This window comes from Triturus cristatus, chromosome 3_1, assembly GCF_964204655.1.
Source record: "Triturus cristatus chromosome 3_1, aTriCri1.1, whole genome shotgun sequence".
In the NCBI taxonomy this organism is placed as follows: domain Eukaryota; kingdom Metazoa; phylum Chordata; class Amphibia; order Caudata; family Salamandridae; genus Triturus; species Triturus cristatus.
This window is the reverse complement of record NC_140583.1, coordinates 252607096-252624200: the sequence shown is the minus strand read 5'-3', so window position 1 is coordinate 252624200 and position 17105 is coordinate 252607096. Positions and strand designations below refer to the sequence as shown.

Genomic DNA, 17105 nt, shown 5'->3' with positions numbered 1-17105 from the left:
TCCTGTACTTTCACGGTTAAAATGATCACATCAGGATTTCCAGTATACTTGGAATTAGGCCCTAAGGAGAAAGTCTGTTGTGACTGCGGCATCTCCCCAAAAGGCACAATAGACCTCATTTACAATATTTTGACACACGGTAGCGCAGCAAGCCTTCCTGCTGCTCTGTCGTGCATCAAAATAAAAAGGCAGGAATGCTCCGTATCTACAAGACATGGCCCATTCCTGTCCTTCTCTCCTGCGCCAGTGCACAAACAGCAGCCATGCATCAGAGCAGACACCCTTCCTTCATTTTGCAAGGGTGCCAGTGCTGATAAGATGCTTGTTTTTGTGCAGGAAGGGACACCTTCCTGCACAAACACAATAATTAAAGGCATTTTCCTCTTTCTGTGCGTGCTGCAGAATGCAGCACGCATAGAAAGAGGAAAAATAAATATTTTTCTCCTCGTTGTGCCTCCTTACGCCTCTCCTGGGGAGGTGTAGGATTCTGACGCATTCCCAGCTTTACAACATGTTGTAATTCTATGAATGCATCAAGTTCCATGGATGTTGAGTGGGAACACCCACAGCAACACCCATAGAATGCCCCTTTCACGCAGACTTCTGCGTGGAAGGGTAAACATATTTACAAAGCCATGAAAGTCATGCAGGATGACTTTACATGGCCTTGTAAATATGGGGAAGCCCAGTGTGCTGCCAGTGCATCAATAAACGTGATGCACCGGCGGCGCAATGGGCTTCTAAATAAGCCCCAGTATTTGCACGCATAATGTAGGGAAATTTGCCTCAAGGAAAATGAGGGGACTGGTTTCATAAGTGCCCCTCTTCTCCAAGAGGACTCTCTACCAAGGCTGGACTTACCATTTATTCCATTGGGCATTTCCCCATGGGGGTTGGAGCCATAGGAGTCCAGTTTTTGAGGGAATAGGGCCGCTTCTGGCACCCCTGCCATTTCCTCCAGCTCCCCCAGGTAATTACAGCAGGCACTTTAGAAGAGAGACAGTAAAGAGGAGACAAGGACAGAGAGATGAGAGAGTAGGGGCTTAGCTATTGTTGGTGCAGCAGGTGCAGTGGCACCAGGGCACAAAGCTTGAGGGGACTCATTGAACTCTGCTAATTGCTGTATGTTACTACTCCAACAGCAGCCAAAAAGGACATTTTCCTTGCTCTTACTGAACCCATTGTATCCTTGCTACACCACAGTTGAACTACCCTTTTCCCTCTATTTTGTTTGGATTAACATATAACCATTGGGTTTTGTACAGCGTCTTGCAGTGCTTAATTTGTAAAAGAATAAGTCCTAGGGCCCTTCTCGGAAGGCCATTGCAGCCTGCACCGTGCATTGCCCCTGCTAGCGCTGCCAAGGACAGTACCAACATAACACCTAGCCATCATACTCCTACAAGTATGACAATTCAGACTATTTCAGGCCACACAAAGCTATAATAATGGCGTGAGAGGCTGGTATCATTCATTCTCAATGCGATTTGACTTAATAAACATGGCTGTTGTATACTCATCTCAAAATTAAACAGACTACACGCCACCATGCAGTGGACTGTCAGTAGAGCCAGTGCTTCCAATTAAGTACTGGTACAGAGCACCGGAAGGCACTGGCTCAAATTAAGCATTTGTGTCTTGCATATTATATGTTGTAAATATGATCACTATGTGAGCAAAGCGTCATCTGTACATAATTCTGTTGTATGACTGTCTATTATATTGTACTGCACATGGATTGATTTAATACCAATGGCAGAAACTCAGATTTAATTCCTAATGCAATTTACCTGGAACAGAACTACATTTCTAATTTGTTTTGGGTTCCACTGATGTCCAGATGCGATTTCCCTATGCAAATGAGAATATGCTTGAGCCCGTGTCTCATGGGCATATAGGGGCGTCCTTGTTGAGTATGTATAGGAGCTGAGAGAGTGAGCAGAGTTCATATGGTAAATTACAAAATAAGAAGACCTAAAATAAAAGGAAATATTACCAGGTTGTCTCAGTGGTGTAATAATAGCCCCTGCAGCTCCCGCGGTTGGTACCCACAAGTTTCAGGGGGCGCCCTCTGGCACTGCACACCGGTGGGTCTGAGCGCTCCTGACTGGGTACAGAGTGTGAGGGGCCCCCTTCATGCACTTTGCAGGGGGGCCCCCGCAAGTTTCGTTACGCCACTGAGTGGGGGGCTGGACGGCAGATCTGGCTTGGCATCATTTGTCGTGCTGCCCCTACCCCCCTTACTTGCCCAAGTCCATACTCCTTTCCCCTCATCCAGCCCGGTGTGGCTGATGTTCTGCCACTGCCCTTCCCGTCGGGCCTGCAAAGTTAGCTTGCTGCCCCTAGACACCTCCTCCCTGCTCTCTACTGTCCGAGTCCATGCACCTGCCCCCTCCCTCCAGCCCTGTATGGTCCGATGTGCTGCCCACCAGTTAGCTTGGTGCCCACTGCTCCTGCCCTCCATTACCTTCGGCTATGCCACTATTGTTGCCCTTCTGGTTAGCCTCTGTGCTTAGCTTGCTGCCCCTAACCTCTTTAGGCTACCCCTCCGATGTCTGTATGCATGCCTCTGCTCATGCCCTCCATGTTCAATTGTCCTGCCACTACGCCTCCTGTCTACTTGGAGTGTTCCATTGAGCTGCAGCTGCCCCTCCCACCTGCCTAGGATGGTCAGATGGCTGCTACCTGTCCCTGCCTCCTCCACCCTGCCTTCCATTGTTCGAGTATCATTCCCCTATCCCGTCCCTCCATGGTCCAATTTGCTGACACTCCCCTTATGCCCTCAATGTCGGTTGTGCTAAAACTGCTCCTCCTGCTTGCCCTGCATGATCTATTGTGAAGCCCTTTACCCTCTTCCCATGTCCTGTCTTGTCTGTGTCCAACCCCTACCTCTCCCTTCTGCCCTCCATGGTCCTTTGTACATTGCCCACCCCCTCCCTCTTGCCCACCATGGCCGTTGTGCTGCCACTAACTCTCTTACTTGCCATGCACAGTATTCTGAACTGACACTGCCCCTTCCACCTGCCCTGTGAGGCCAGCTTGCTGACCTGGACACCTTCCCTCCATTGTCTGTTTGTATGCCATTATAGTCTCCCTGTTGCCTTCCAAGGGGCGTTGGGCTTAAAGTGCCCATCCCACCTGCCCTACATAGTCAGCTTGCTGCTCCTTCCTCCTTGACCTCGGTTTTCAATGTGCAGGCCCCTAGCCCCTCCCTTCCACAGTCTTTAGGCGTGCCTCTTCCCCCTCCTACCCTTCATGGTCCATTGTGCTGCAACAGCCCCTTCTGTCTGTCAGCTTGCTGCCCTGGCCTCTTTTCTCTCTGCTATTTCCATGTGAATGGCCCTTTCCCCTCTCTACTGCTTTCCATGGTCACTTGTGCTGCACAGTCCTCCCGCTTGCCTTGTGTGCTGTATGGTGCTGCTGCAACCCCAGGCTCCTGCCCTGTAAGGTCTGTTTGGTGCCCCTTCCCACCTCCCTTTTGCTCTCTATCGTCCGAGTCCATGGCCCTACCCCATTCTTCCTACCCTCTGTGGTCTACTGTACCATACATGCAAACATTTTTAACTTTTAAAAAGGGATATTTTGAAATCTTCTAAATTGATTTTCTCTGTTGACTTACATTGAATAAAAAGTAGATTTTAGGCTGAGGACGGCTGAATTAAAGCCCTTTTAAACTAAAAAGCATCCGGACACTCCTGCCTGTATCGTGTCAGTGAGCATGTATGGTTGTATTGCCACTGCCTCTCCCTTTGGCCCTTACTGGTCTGTTGTAGTGCCACAGCCTCTTGCCTGTCCTTGCTAGTTGGTTTGTTGACCCTGCCCTATCTGTCCCCGCCCTCTATGGTGCGTAGTGCTGACTCTGCCCTATGCCTAAAATCAAAATTAATGTGGTTTTGTGTAATCTAATTAACTAAGGCTCGTGTAAAGCACTCCAATACTCCAAGACCTTTGGGTCAAGTCCACGATATATAAATCTCCCCAATTTCCACATTTACTGAAATATACTCAGTAGAAAATGCTTTCAGTTTTCCACTTCAATTCTACCAAGATGGCATGCAGATGTGCCACACTTCTGGAATACATTCAGAATATCAGCACTCTAGTTGCTCATTAGAACACTGGAGAAGCTGCTGACCGCCAGGGAGTTAACTGGCAGTTTGCTGCTGGTGTTGAAAGTACACATTTAAGTATGTCTGTCATAATGTTTTAATGAAATAGAAGAGGAAGATATTTGAGAATTCATTTAAAATGTGTACTAATTGTGCTTTCTAAAGCACAAACCATAATTTCTATGACAAAAAAACTCCCTCATTTGGTTCCTTTCTAAATGAAATGTTTTACGTTTTACCAGTTTGATTCAATCATCAATATGGCATCAGGTGTGCCTACTTTTGTCAGAAGTAAGACTGCTAGCACTCTAGTTGTTCTTTAGAACACCGTGGAAGGCTCCAGTAGAACACAGGAATCAACTGATAGGCTGTTCCTGATGAAAGTACACGTTTTACTGAGAATGTCAGACTTCATTCTCATAAGGCTGAGAAATATAGGGTGAATTTACAGAAAATATGCTCTCATTTTAGCTTCTGGGGCACCTCCCCTAACCTCTATGAGAAAATCATGAGAAAAAAGTTCTCTCTCAAACATGATTCAAGAAACCCCTGCAGTTGGTCAGCCTTTTTCACAGGATAAAATAACCATAGAACACACCATAATTTCTTAAAGGAGTATGGTAACACCAACAAATAATTGATATTGTAACTAAAATCTATTATAATCCTTTATACGTGCTTCTTTTTGTGACCCTAAAAACCTGACATTCACTACAATGCATTTCAATTGGGACCAGTGTTTAATTCGTAAAACAAATAAGCTCTTGTCAGGGGGCCACTGTACTAAGTACCACACATTGCCCGTGCCAGCGTGGCCAATGAGAGTAACATCACAAGTACTAACATTCACACTCCTACAAGAGTGACAGTTAGGACTATTTCTGGTCCCCAAAGCTATAAGAATGGTTTGGGTAGCAGTATACAATAAGATTAATATTAACTGAGTTAATAATTAACTGCTGTGGTGTCATCTATAAATTAGCCAGACAGCGCCACCTTCTGGCAGACTGTCACAGGACCCAGCGCTGACAATTAAGTGACGGTGCCGAGCACCTGAAACTTCTGGCTCAAATTAAGCACTGATTGGGACAATGGGGAAACAGCTTTTACAACGCAGCCATTACCACACATTACCTTTACCACGAATCCATTACAAGGCATATCACTTTACCGCACATGCCTTTACAATGAAAATTTAAGTATTTCACAGGTAAGTGTATATTATATATAATATGGACCCTACCTCTCATGACCCTTCTGAACCTCTACTAATGTATGTTATTCTGTAATACACAAAGTGAATGAAATACCATTCTTTTTGTAAGCTTGTTTTTCCATTTGTTTTGTTACTTCTAATTTGTTTTATTTAGTCAATTCAATAGACTTGTGCATTTGCTTTAATGCAGTTAACACTTGATCATGTTTAATTCTTAAGATTTGATTCATTGCGTCATATCATATATGCCTAAATATCTAGACCAAGTATACTGTTTTATGAATAACCCCTTGTAGGCCATTGACTTTAGTTTGTTCTGTTACACAGTGGCGTCCGGCACTGATCGGATGGGGACGCAGCTCTACTGGCCAGAATAGGAAGCAACAGGCTCCCCATAGCCAATCACAATGCTTCAAAGCAGCATTGTGACTGGTCTGAGCGCAATGGTTCAGCGCTCAGACAGGCAGTGGGAGCCTGGGCATGTTATCCAGCCAGGCTGTAATGCGGCCTGGGTGGGGAACATGCAAAGTGCGCATGAATGTTTGGCCGGCCTAAGACGGTTGGCCAAACATTCATGCGCACTTGGAGTGGGCAAACCACTCCTCCCCCTGCTCCTGTGTAAGCAGCCCAACCCCGCCCTGCCCCAAAACCTGCTTGAGCAGGAAAACATAAAATGATAATAACATTCTGATATTAGTGCTGCATTGCCTATGGTTCACTGCGGCGCTGAGCTACCCCTCATTATAAGTTAAATTAACATAGAGGTATTTTACGTTGCCTTTATTTCACTGCTGCGTCTCATTGGGGAAACCCTCCTCCACCTTAGCAGATGAGCCGCCACTGATGTTACCGATGCTCACAAGGGGTTATTGTGCTGCCCTTCCTTTGTAACATGTGTTGGTAAAATAAGCATGTGGCTAGTTAGTCGAATTTCCAAATTGTGTTTACATTTATTGTAAGCCATTAAAAAGCATTATCTTAGCACCAACCTTAACCCCACCATCTACCTCTGTGACACATCCCAGCAGGTTTAATATTTCCTGTAGTGTCTTGCATTTTAATCCTGACCCAAAGACGCATAAATAAATGTGTTCACGTACTCTGGAGCTAGTTTTAACTTAGAACACTCTCTTGCACGCTCAGCCTACCTCAATACCCCAGGCTTATTAAAGGGTATTTATTATTCCTCTAAAACATCCGCTGGGCTCCTCCCTCTCAGTGAGGGGGTTGTAGCCTGCACCGTGACTAGGTATGACGGTGTGAGGAGGTTCCAGATGATGGGGCATGCCACCTATGCTGGGTGGGGGAAATCATCCTTTAAAGGGAATACTTCATTCCAGCTATGTTATTCTGGTTTAAAAAAGTCTTTTTTTGTCTTGACCCAGGTGTTTCATTGTGTTGCATTGGGGAGTTAATTCCTGCTGGTCTTTAAATCTCCTCTGGCCCTCTTTTATGATTTGATTAAATTTACTGTAAGCCATTAAAAGGGCATTGTTATCTTACATCCTACTTTATCCTCAACATCTCTTCTATTGAGGAAATTACAATATAAATCTATATTTTCCACATCCCACTGTGTTAAAGTAGCACTCCGCATCAGATGACGCGTGTACCCACCACAAATAAATATGCAATGCATGTAAAATTCACACAAACTCAAGCATTGTATTCTCCTTTCACATTCCGTCATCCAAACCCCCATTTTAGAATTCAAAATTAGACTCCTTACCAAACTCCCCAACCAGGAATGCCCACAGCCTGTATGATGCTGATCACGGTCTGAGCCATAAATGTGAAGAAAAACGCCATGAAATTGAAGGAGCTGTCCGTCCTGCAGCAAGAGCAAAGGAAGACTCATTAGCACAGACACTCAAACTGCTTAATTACTGATAATGGAAAAATCATGTTCTTAGGATTTCAAGGAACTCTTAGCCCTGGTCGTCCACCTTCACAACTGGTTGAGAATACAATCAGATAAATGTAGGACCAGATAAGCATATCTAAAAAAAAAAAACTGTTACTCAAAAATCTTCAGTGGGGCCCATATTCAACTATCCTTCAGTAGCGAAAGGCCCGCTCCCCCATCGTAACGTCCCAATTTGCCTTACCATTTTTCTGCATTCTACCTCCAAGCCCCTCGGATATTCAAGATTAAACAAATCAGACAACTTCAGGCACAATGGATGAATTGTAATAGGGAGGCAGAGTAGAATTGGTTAGAGTAAATTGGACTCATAATATTTAATTTTCTTAGTCTGGAGTCCTGCTCTACCGACATCTAAACTGATTAAAATCTGTTTCTCAAAGTCCAGAAATTCTGGAAAACCGCATATGCCCAACCTGACTTCAAGCAAATAAATTGTACAGCACGTTCTGGAGAAAATCTGCATTTTTCTGGAAGAACCAATAGTGAGTAATGCCAGCATATGGAACCTTCTCACATTAGTGCTCTGCAGTTGTTGGATGTGAAAGTGTATTTAAAACCACGTTTGCAGCTTTTGCTCTTATGGTTTAATGATTATGCCTCAGAGGAGCTTGAATGCTTCCTTATTCAGAATGATTTTGAAATTCATGAGGCTATCCTCCCTCTAACAGTGGTAGTGCTTTAAATATAAGGGTTCAATGTTCTGGAAATATACAGTTTTCCTAAACCTTGATTTGTAGAGAAAGCTTGGAAACTGAGCATGATGTCAGGAAGAGATAGTTATAGATTTGTACCTGTGGTGCTGCCCTAGGAATCGTGAGCACATTTACTGTTAGAAGATGAAGGCACCAGACCATCTCATTTCTACATGGGTTGGCCCACACATTCAGCAGTTGTACACTGGAAATCCATAATCTCGGTCCAACTCTCTTGGCACAAAAGCAGTACGATTTAATTTTATTGCCAGAAAATGCTTCATAATGTGCTTTGTAGAATTTCCTGTGCATCTTTTCTCATTTATAATGAGCCACATAGTATTCAATACTTGCATCATCCAAGCACTTACAAGGTTGAGGCCCAACTCTCAAAATAAAATTCCATGATCTTTTATGAGCTGCATTAAAACAAGTCTTTTAGGTTGTGAAACAGTGGGTAGAGGAAAAGAAAATTTGCTTTTATTTCAAATGAACAATCTCTGCCAAATCCAAGGGAAGAATAAATTAGTTCCCCTACAAATTGAAGCATTTATCCAGGATCAGCCAGACTCTCTCTTGATCAATGGATAATCTCATGCTGTGAGCCGCACTCTTCTCAAAAAGACTTGGCTGGCGATCAGACCCCTGGAAAGACAGTTGTCTAGAAGGAATAAAGATGTATTCTAAGGAGATTGGGGATAACTTCAGATTATATTTGTGAAGTCTCTCAAGGAAGTAATACAGGCGCAATAGCAGACTATAGTCACCAAAGCCATGTACTGTTATTACTCGATTATTATTTGGCAGTTACAGTCACCAATTCAAGAGGACACCCAACTGCACATGTAAACTGCCTCTAAAATATGCACGGTTGTCAAAATGTGGAAATAGTACAAATGAAGAAAATGTCAAATAACATTTTAGAAGAGGACTGATGTCTGCAAATATCTTGGGGACTAAGAAGCATCTGAATCAAAACTTCAGATATTTCATTTTATTTTTTTTAGAGCTCACTCCAATTGCGTCTAATGAGGTTTTGTATCTGAACTGGGGGTAGATTTAGTGTGCAAACTTGTCATAATTTTTCACACATTGGATCGGACAGATGAGCACCCACGGAGGAGAAAGAATGAAACTTCCACTCCTTATCCGCCACTGTGATGCATGCTACTAGATGACAAATGGTGTCTTGTACTCCAAGAGGGAGTCAGGCAGATACCCTAGCCACATCCTAAAAAGATACATTTATTTTTGCGGACAAACTGGTTTTGAAGTAAAACCTCCTCATTTGGAACTCATATGATAAAAATCCTGTTTTCAGGGAACAGAAAAGAATTTAAAAGACTTTCCACCAACCGCGCCCATCTGAAATTTTTATTACACCCCATCATTGGATGGCGAGAACAGTCATATAATGAAATAGTAATTGACCAGCTTTGTAAAGAATTATGCGCAGTAAAGGATACTGCCCATTAACACAGCACAACTTTTCTAGCTCCAGCAGCATTGTGAATATGGATTTGTAATGTTTGCAAAGTAGCTTTCTTCATTCCTGTATTTAGGTTTCTGAGATTTTAACAAGACCATTTTGAGGCTTTGTTAATCTGCCAGCGATAATCCGGAAATAAGAGTTTGCTTTTATTTCCTGATATTTGAAGAAGGTGAGGTTACTGTGCATGTCACCTTCCATATACAGCGATAGTCATACTTTAAATTGTTGTTCTCTTCCAATCTTTAGATTTATTATCTAAATTACAAGCTTTCAGTGAGGTTTAATTTAGGTCAGTAACTAGTCTTCATGTCAAAAAGGAAATAACATGCTGCCCTGCTTAGAGAATTTACACTTACAACTTTCGTAGAATCTGGGATGAGTATAAGGTCAAGCCAAATTGGTCAAGTGTGGGTGAAAAATCTGCAGTTCGTCCTCTGATGACAAGCCATTTCAATCTGTAAGGGGTTTTCTTTTCTTATGTGACAGATGAATTTAAAGACACTACAGTAGAAGTGTCTAGCTGTTTCAACATCTGTTTTGCCTATATGTGCAAAAACTGGTCTGACAATGCATTCCTGTAGGAAAGTGCCCCTTTTTATCTGGTCACCCACACTTTTTGCCTGATATTAGCTGCAATTTGACATAAGTGCACTGGGTTCCAGCTATCTGAATGCCCAGTGCCAGATCTCTTTCCCTAAAACTGTACAGTTGTTTCCTCAATTGACAATACCTTTAGCATACCCTGCAAGTCCTTATTAATGGTACTCCTGGTACCTAGGGCAGGGAGGCTACAGAGACTACCTAAAGCCTGTAGCATGTATTATGCCATCCTAAGGGATTCCTCACCACACTCGTGCAAACTGCCACTGCAGGCTCCTTGACATGGTGCAGAGAAAAGTGACGAAACCACATGACACCTCCTGTGTGCCATGCCTGAAGACACTGCATGTAATACAAGTAAGTCACCCCTACAGCAGGCCTTACAGCCCTTCATGAGCAGATATGTCCCTGTGATGCCCATTTTAATTCTTGGACATTGCAAGTGAACAGGGAAGCCACCTTGAGTATATGTACTGGGCACTGGTGAATATGAATTCCCCAGCTACATGGTGGCTTCATTTAAACTGTAGATGTTTGGTATCAAACTTCTCATATTTACAAGGCCACACTGATTCCAGTAATGGATTTATTAATACATGCATCCGGAGTGCACCTTAGAGGAGCCCACTGAAAACCTACCAACCACTAGTGTACTGGCTGACTGGTGTAGACCAGCCTGCCCCCACAGACCGGTCTCTGACTCCCTGTAGGTGAGAGCCCATGCTCTCTAAGGGCAGGAACAATGCCTGCTCCGGTCGGAGGTGTTGTCGCATCCTCCAAAGAAGATGACTAAGTAATCAGCATAAGCCTGGGTCGCATGTCAAAGGTTGGCAGAAGCCTTTGAAGTCTTCTGCCGCCTTTGATATGCGACCCAAAAGTTGAAATTCCACCCCCTTCCGGTCCCATTTGGCTCCAAGTCAGGTGGGAAAAATTAGCTAGCCTAGAGATGTTTAACCTATCAGGCTAATTTCACTCCTAAAGTGACTACCTGATGTGAACAAGAAAACTAGAACTCCACCAACCTGCTTTTTGGTGGAATTAGGCTCACTGGGTTATGCCCACTTCCCACAGGAAGTGGTCATATAGGGGGTGTAGTCACCCTAGAGGTAAGTACCCCATTGGCTCTACCTGTCTCTCCCCTTAACGCCCCTGAATGTAGTATTTAAGAGGCACCACTGATGCCAGAAACTGAGCTTTGATGGGTCCAGAAGAAAAGGACAAAGAACAGTCACGAGAAAATGAGAATTGAAGATTTGCTGTGGACTTTTAGTGCCTGCCTGCACCAGTCTCAACAATCGGGACCAAGTCACTCGTCCTGCAGCTGAACATCTACCCAGAACACCGGTAGACTTCCAGCCCTTCACAAATTGCCAGCAATCTACCTTGGAGTAGAGGAGCTACTCCCCTGCAGTCTGCAGGCACAGAAGACACAGATTCCGATTTACCGGACGCTGCAGCCACCCAGGTAGAGGTACCTGTGCTCCCGAAGGTCAGATCCGTCACCCCCACCAGGACTGCCTGGAGCCGCAAAGCACCATTACCTGGGGTACAGGACCGCTCGCAGCAAACAAAGCCTGTAAGAGTCCAATCCGGATGCCCACTGCACCGAGATAGAGCAGCCGTGGAAGGACGTCAGCATCGCAGAGACCAACTTCCAGAGTGGACCAGCAGTCCAGATTTCTGCACCCTCAACTGGAGAGACCGACAACCGCAAGGGCTTTTCACACACTGAGCCCAACTGACCTATCCACTCTGCACTAGAGAACAGACTGAGGTTTCTTGCTCTCAGGACCCTTGTGACCTGAGCCCACTCTAGTGAACTCCCGGGCTTGTCCTTCTGCAGCCTGTTTTTGGGTGCCCCACCGCTCTGCTTTCCACTGGCATAGCGCAGAAAGCTACAAACCCAAGCAGTACCTCTGCACTCGTATGCCACAGGGCAGGTAACTAACAACTGCTGGTGGTACTTCGGACCATGCCTCCCCCCATGTCCCTAAATCCTGAAGGAGCCTCCACCCCCTAGAACAGACTGTAAATAACTATGCAACGTATGCCTTTTTCCCCTATAGGAAAGCATTGCTGCATAAAGATGCATTCAAGTGAACATTTTACTTACCTGTAAAAACAGATATTTTAAAAAGTACTTACTCGATAAGGTTCTAGGTATCGAAATTTTAAATAACAATATCACCTATTTTTCTAAATTGGTCTTGGGTTTATTCTTGAGTGTGTGACTTATTTATTTTGTAGACAGTGGGAGAGTATTGAATGAATTCCTGTGACTAGCGAGAGGAGATCCAGACTGAAGAGAGGGAGGATGGAGATAGGAATGACTCTAAAACTTCAACAAGGAACATGTTAGAAAAAGGCTTCTGGTTTGTTCTTCCGGAGCACGGTCATTCAGTAGATGGTAAGGGTCAGGGAAGGGACAATAATTTCTGTTGTTCAAGGTGAAATCATTTCTAGGCATGGCCTGCTCTTTTGTATTCCCTTGATAACTGATTCAGAAAGGCTATGTTTAACAATCATTTGCAATGCAATCGGTCTCGTCTTTGGGAACCTATATGTATTTAGCTATGAAGCACATTAGCCTGGGTGCCGAACATCTACTGTTCTTTAAAATGGAGGGAGAGTAAGCACCAAACTGCGTGACACGCCAGGTATGGGAACACATGGAGAGAAATATTGCCTTTCAGTGGGAAATGGTATAGTCCAAAGCTCTGTTTTTAATATAAAATCAGGGCCTTCGGTGGTCATATCACTGAAAAGTCAAGATTTGGAAAAAATATTTTTGTCTACGGGTGCTCGTGGAAGACAATTTCTATGGACTGGAATCTAGAGCATGCTAAAGTGATTCTGGTATTTTACTGACCTCCTAGGGCTGATTTCCAGAGCCCATATAGTACATACACATACAAGTATATACTAAAGTATATACAAGAGGTCTTGAATGTCCGACCTAAACCCACAAAGGGGAAAGAAGGAGGATGAGAAAGACTTAAGTACCGTCACAAAGGAAGACAGCAGGAACAAGCAAGAGGACGAAACGAGCCAAGGGTGTCAGGTACTGGATTACGTGGCCTGGGGTGGTTTCAATTCTAGAAAGCCCTGGTATTCGGCCCGCCGACATTTATTTAATAGGGCTTCCAAGCAGAGCTTTGGGCACCGGTACTCATTATTTGACAAATTAAGCACTGACGCATCTGGAAAATACTTTTCCTTCGACGATGCACAAAGCACTCATCCCACTGTGGTGCAGTGCTTTCCTATTCCTATTCACATTCCACTCGCAGGCTCCCGCACCCCGCGTGTGGAAGTGCTTCGGGCTCGTGCACTGACCAACTTGCTCCTTTAATGGATTGTAATGGAAGTGAAGTTCCTTGTGCGTTGCAGGGCTCTGGGTTTACTACTCCGGTGTCCCGGTGTGAGAAACACTGAGCAGCTGAAGCACGAGGCAGGAAACGCGCAAATTACCCGAGAGCATAGCTGCCAAGGTTTTAGATTGCTATGTGTGATATTTTCATAATTTCTGTGTAATTATGAGTGCCATTAGAACCACTATGAGTGACACTTTTCTCGCCAGAAAAATCAACCAATAAAAGATGAGCGGAAACATAAAGATCAGAAATCTGACCCATTTGAGCAACGAGAAACTCTAAGATCTTAAAACTGCTGCAAATTCATGAGGTGGCTGAGTCATAATTACAATGAAATTATCAAAATATCATACATAGCAATCTGAAACCTTGGTAGATATGAAAGGGGGCGAGAGCATCACTTCACATGACATAGCATTGAAGACCATGCCCATACTTCTGTTCTTGACACAGAGTCTTGTTTACTTAAATATTTCATACAATTGATAGGAAGTATGTGTTTGATTCTATTGCTATTTTATTGCTTCTCTTGTACAATAATGATCATATAATAAACTTGTAAATTTTGGTTGGCATAATATATTGACTAATAAGAATAAAAATGCAGAAGCAATGCCAATTAGACAAAAAGAAAAGGAAAGGAGCATGGTAAAACAAGGAGAATAAAACTAATCACTTTTACCAGGTGGTGTTTGTTGTCCAAGACGAGGCCAGGCAAAAATTAATGTGATGGAAAAAGGTTTTCCACTTGGAGTGGGGTGAACTAAGTCAGTAAAGCTGTCACTGCAGGGGCCACCTTATTTAGAAGCGAATGCTGCAAGCAGGAAAGTAAAACTTGTGAAGTAACTACTAATATTAGCCTCAGATGTTACCACTAGGAAAACAAACAAAAAAAGCTGACAGCTAGAAAGCAGGTCCCATAGCTCTGCTAAGAATTAACACTAAAAGGAGCAAGGGCTTGCATTCATACTGCAGAACCACCTAACAGGGTGTGAGAGGCCCTAACACAGAGCCCAGCTGCCACGGGGCCAATAGCGTACATTAATTAGAGTCAGCTGGCGCAGTTAGCAGTGTCATGACAGCATGGTGCTGGGCAAGCCTCAGGAGAGGCTGGGAGATACACACAGCGGTCACAGCAGGCTGTATTATTTCAAAATGTAACACCAGTGAAGTGAGCAGTCCAGTGGTCTGGCACACCACAGCTACACAATTCACTTACTTGAACAAGTCAATAAACTAAGAGAACTGCATGTACTCAGTAGCAAAGAGAAACCTTTGAAGTCATTTTTAAAACATACTTACTGCATATTTGCTATGCCGTTGGTTTTAGAACAAGCTGCGCACGGTTCACCCTGCAGCAGAGCCTCTCTTCCTCCTGCAGAGTACATCTCCTTGCCCACGCTGTGACCTGGGAAATGTCTGGGAGCCCCAAGAGATTGTCACATACAGGACACTGGTCGGGCCAGGAGAGGTAGGGGACACATTTGTACTCAGCAAGGAAGGTTCGAGTACTTAAATCTCATTTTTTTAATTTTTATTAAATCCCGGATGTTTATTTTCCAGTGTAAAAAACACTTAAGCCGCTCTTTTTAATAAACGGATAAACCTTTCCTCTTGAAGCAATATCGTGATCGGAACAAGAGGACAATACTCCCTGGGGCCCCCAATTGAAAATTTCTGAAATTAGTTCTTAAGTGTGATGGATTGCTGAATTTTACTTAGCCCACATGTATGGAAATAGAGAAGTTTCATATTCTGCAGCGTACATTGAAATGATGGTTCTGAGATGGACAGTTTGATTGTCTTGAAAATAAATAGCTGCGAAGTCATTTTGTTTGGAGCTCTGCTGCCCTCTTGTGGGCTCTGTCGGCACTGACATTGGCGCGGTGAATAAGGGAAAGCTGGAGAGCATACATTTTCTTTTGTCTAATTGCTGAACCGCGGTTATTGTCTCATCTACAGGGTAGGTGATATTATGTCGTGACCCTAAAGCACTGCGTAAAACAGATTAGAGTGATACCAACAAGCATTGGCAATGCAATAGGACTCGCATTTACGCGAGACCTATTGCATTGCAAATAGCAATGCGTACGGGCGACGAGGCACGAGGGGGGGACGGCGGCGAGAATGCATCGGTTTGCAGGAGGGGAGCACACGAATAAAGTAGTCTGTGCTGTGATGGGGCCAGTAGCCATGGAAGGACACAAATGACTTACATGGCTGTTATGGGGAGGGACTAACAAGCTTAAAACCAATCGGAAGGCAGCATAAGCCAATGAAGAAGATGGGCCGGAGAGTGGGCGGAGCTTCTACAAATCTTCCACACTATAGTGTATACTGCATGCCTCACTAAGCGATGGCAGGGCATTCGCACTGCAACGCTAGGCGAGACCTAAAAAGAAGAAAGTAGTCTGTGCTGTGAAGGGGCCAGTAGCCGTGGAAGGACACAAATGACTGACATGGCTGTTATGGGAGGGACTAACAAGCTTAAAACCAAATTGGACGCCGGCAGCATTTAGAACCTGAGCCAATTGCCACATTCCCGCTGCAAAGCTAGGCGAGACCTAAAAATGGGATTCAAACCACCCCACTTGTGGAGCAATCCCTTCCTTGGCCATTAAAAACTTGGAATTGAAGCAAAGTACTCAGATTGCTGTGTGACCAGGCTGGTGTCGGCACAAAGGCATGTTTTCCGAGAGGAGATTTAACATCACCTGAATTGTGATCAACAAGCTTGAGGCCGTCATACCGCCTCGAAGCTGGTCTGCCTGCTCTGAGAAGGAAGAAGACTGCAGGAGTAGAGAATGTCCTGGAGACGCCAACTTTGTTCGCTGCATGCCGAACACCCAGAAGTTGATGACTGCCACAGAAAGCGAAGCAAGAGTGGACCCATGTCGCAAGGGGTCTCTTGGTCTCCCATCAGGGCCCCCTCAGTGGACTGATCAGAAGTCAAGCCCACGTGCTGTCCACCAGCCCCGTAACACCTAAAGGCCTAGTGCTGCTGCTGCTCGAATACAAATAAATCTAGAGGAGGAGTTGCCATGCCCATCATACCTGGCGCCTCAGTAGCAACCCTTGTGATCCCTACCCAGAAGGCACGGCTGCTAACCACGAACACCCATCAAATCCCAGGCCGTATGCTGCATCTACCAGAACAGCCCTCCACCAAGCAGGCCTGTCATCCTGCTCACCCACCACAGCCCAAACTCCAGGTAAGGTCGTCATCAGTGTTGTGTCAGTGGAGAGAAAGAGAGACAGACAGAGAGAGAGACAGAGAGAGATAGACAGAGAGAGAGACAGAGAGAGAGAGACAGACAGACAGACAGACAGAGAGAGAGACAGACAGACAGACAGAGAGACAGAGAGAGAGAGACAGACAGAGAGACAGAGAGAGAGAGAGAGAGAGAGAGAGAGAGACAGAGACAGAGAGAGAGACAGAGAGAGAGAGACAGAGAGACAGAGACAGAGAGAGAGACAGAGAGAGAGAGAGAGACAGAGAGAGAGAGACAGAGAGAGAGAGACAGAGAGAGAGAGAGAGAGAGAGAGAGAGAGAGAGAGAGACAGAGAGAGAGAGAGAGTGAGACAGACAGAGACAGAGACAGAGACAGAGAGAGACAGAGACAGAGACAGAGAGAGAGAGAGAGACACACACACACAGACTTAGGGCCTGATGACGGTGGGACCGCTACAGACAG

The 17105-nt window shown here is 44.7% G+C and overlaps 1 protein-coding gene across 2 annotated transcripts in view; it reads right to left on the bottom strand.

Annotated features, from left to right (window-relative positions):
• SCAMP5 (secretory carrier membrane protein 5) overlaps nucleotides 1-17105 on the bottom strand; it is a 141040-nt gene that overhangs the window by 41338 nt on the left and 82597 nt on the right. For both annotated transcript variants that reach the window (XM_085643818.1, XM_085643817.1), the window contains one exon: nucleotides 7055-7156. In XM_085643818.1, coding sequence (XP_085499944.1) covers nucleotides 7055-7156 — 102 coding nt within the window. The remainder of the gene's footprint in view (nucleotides 1-7054; nucleotides 7157-17105) is intronic.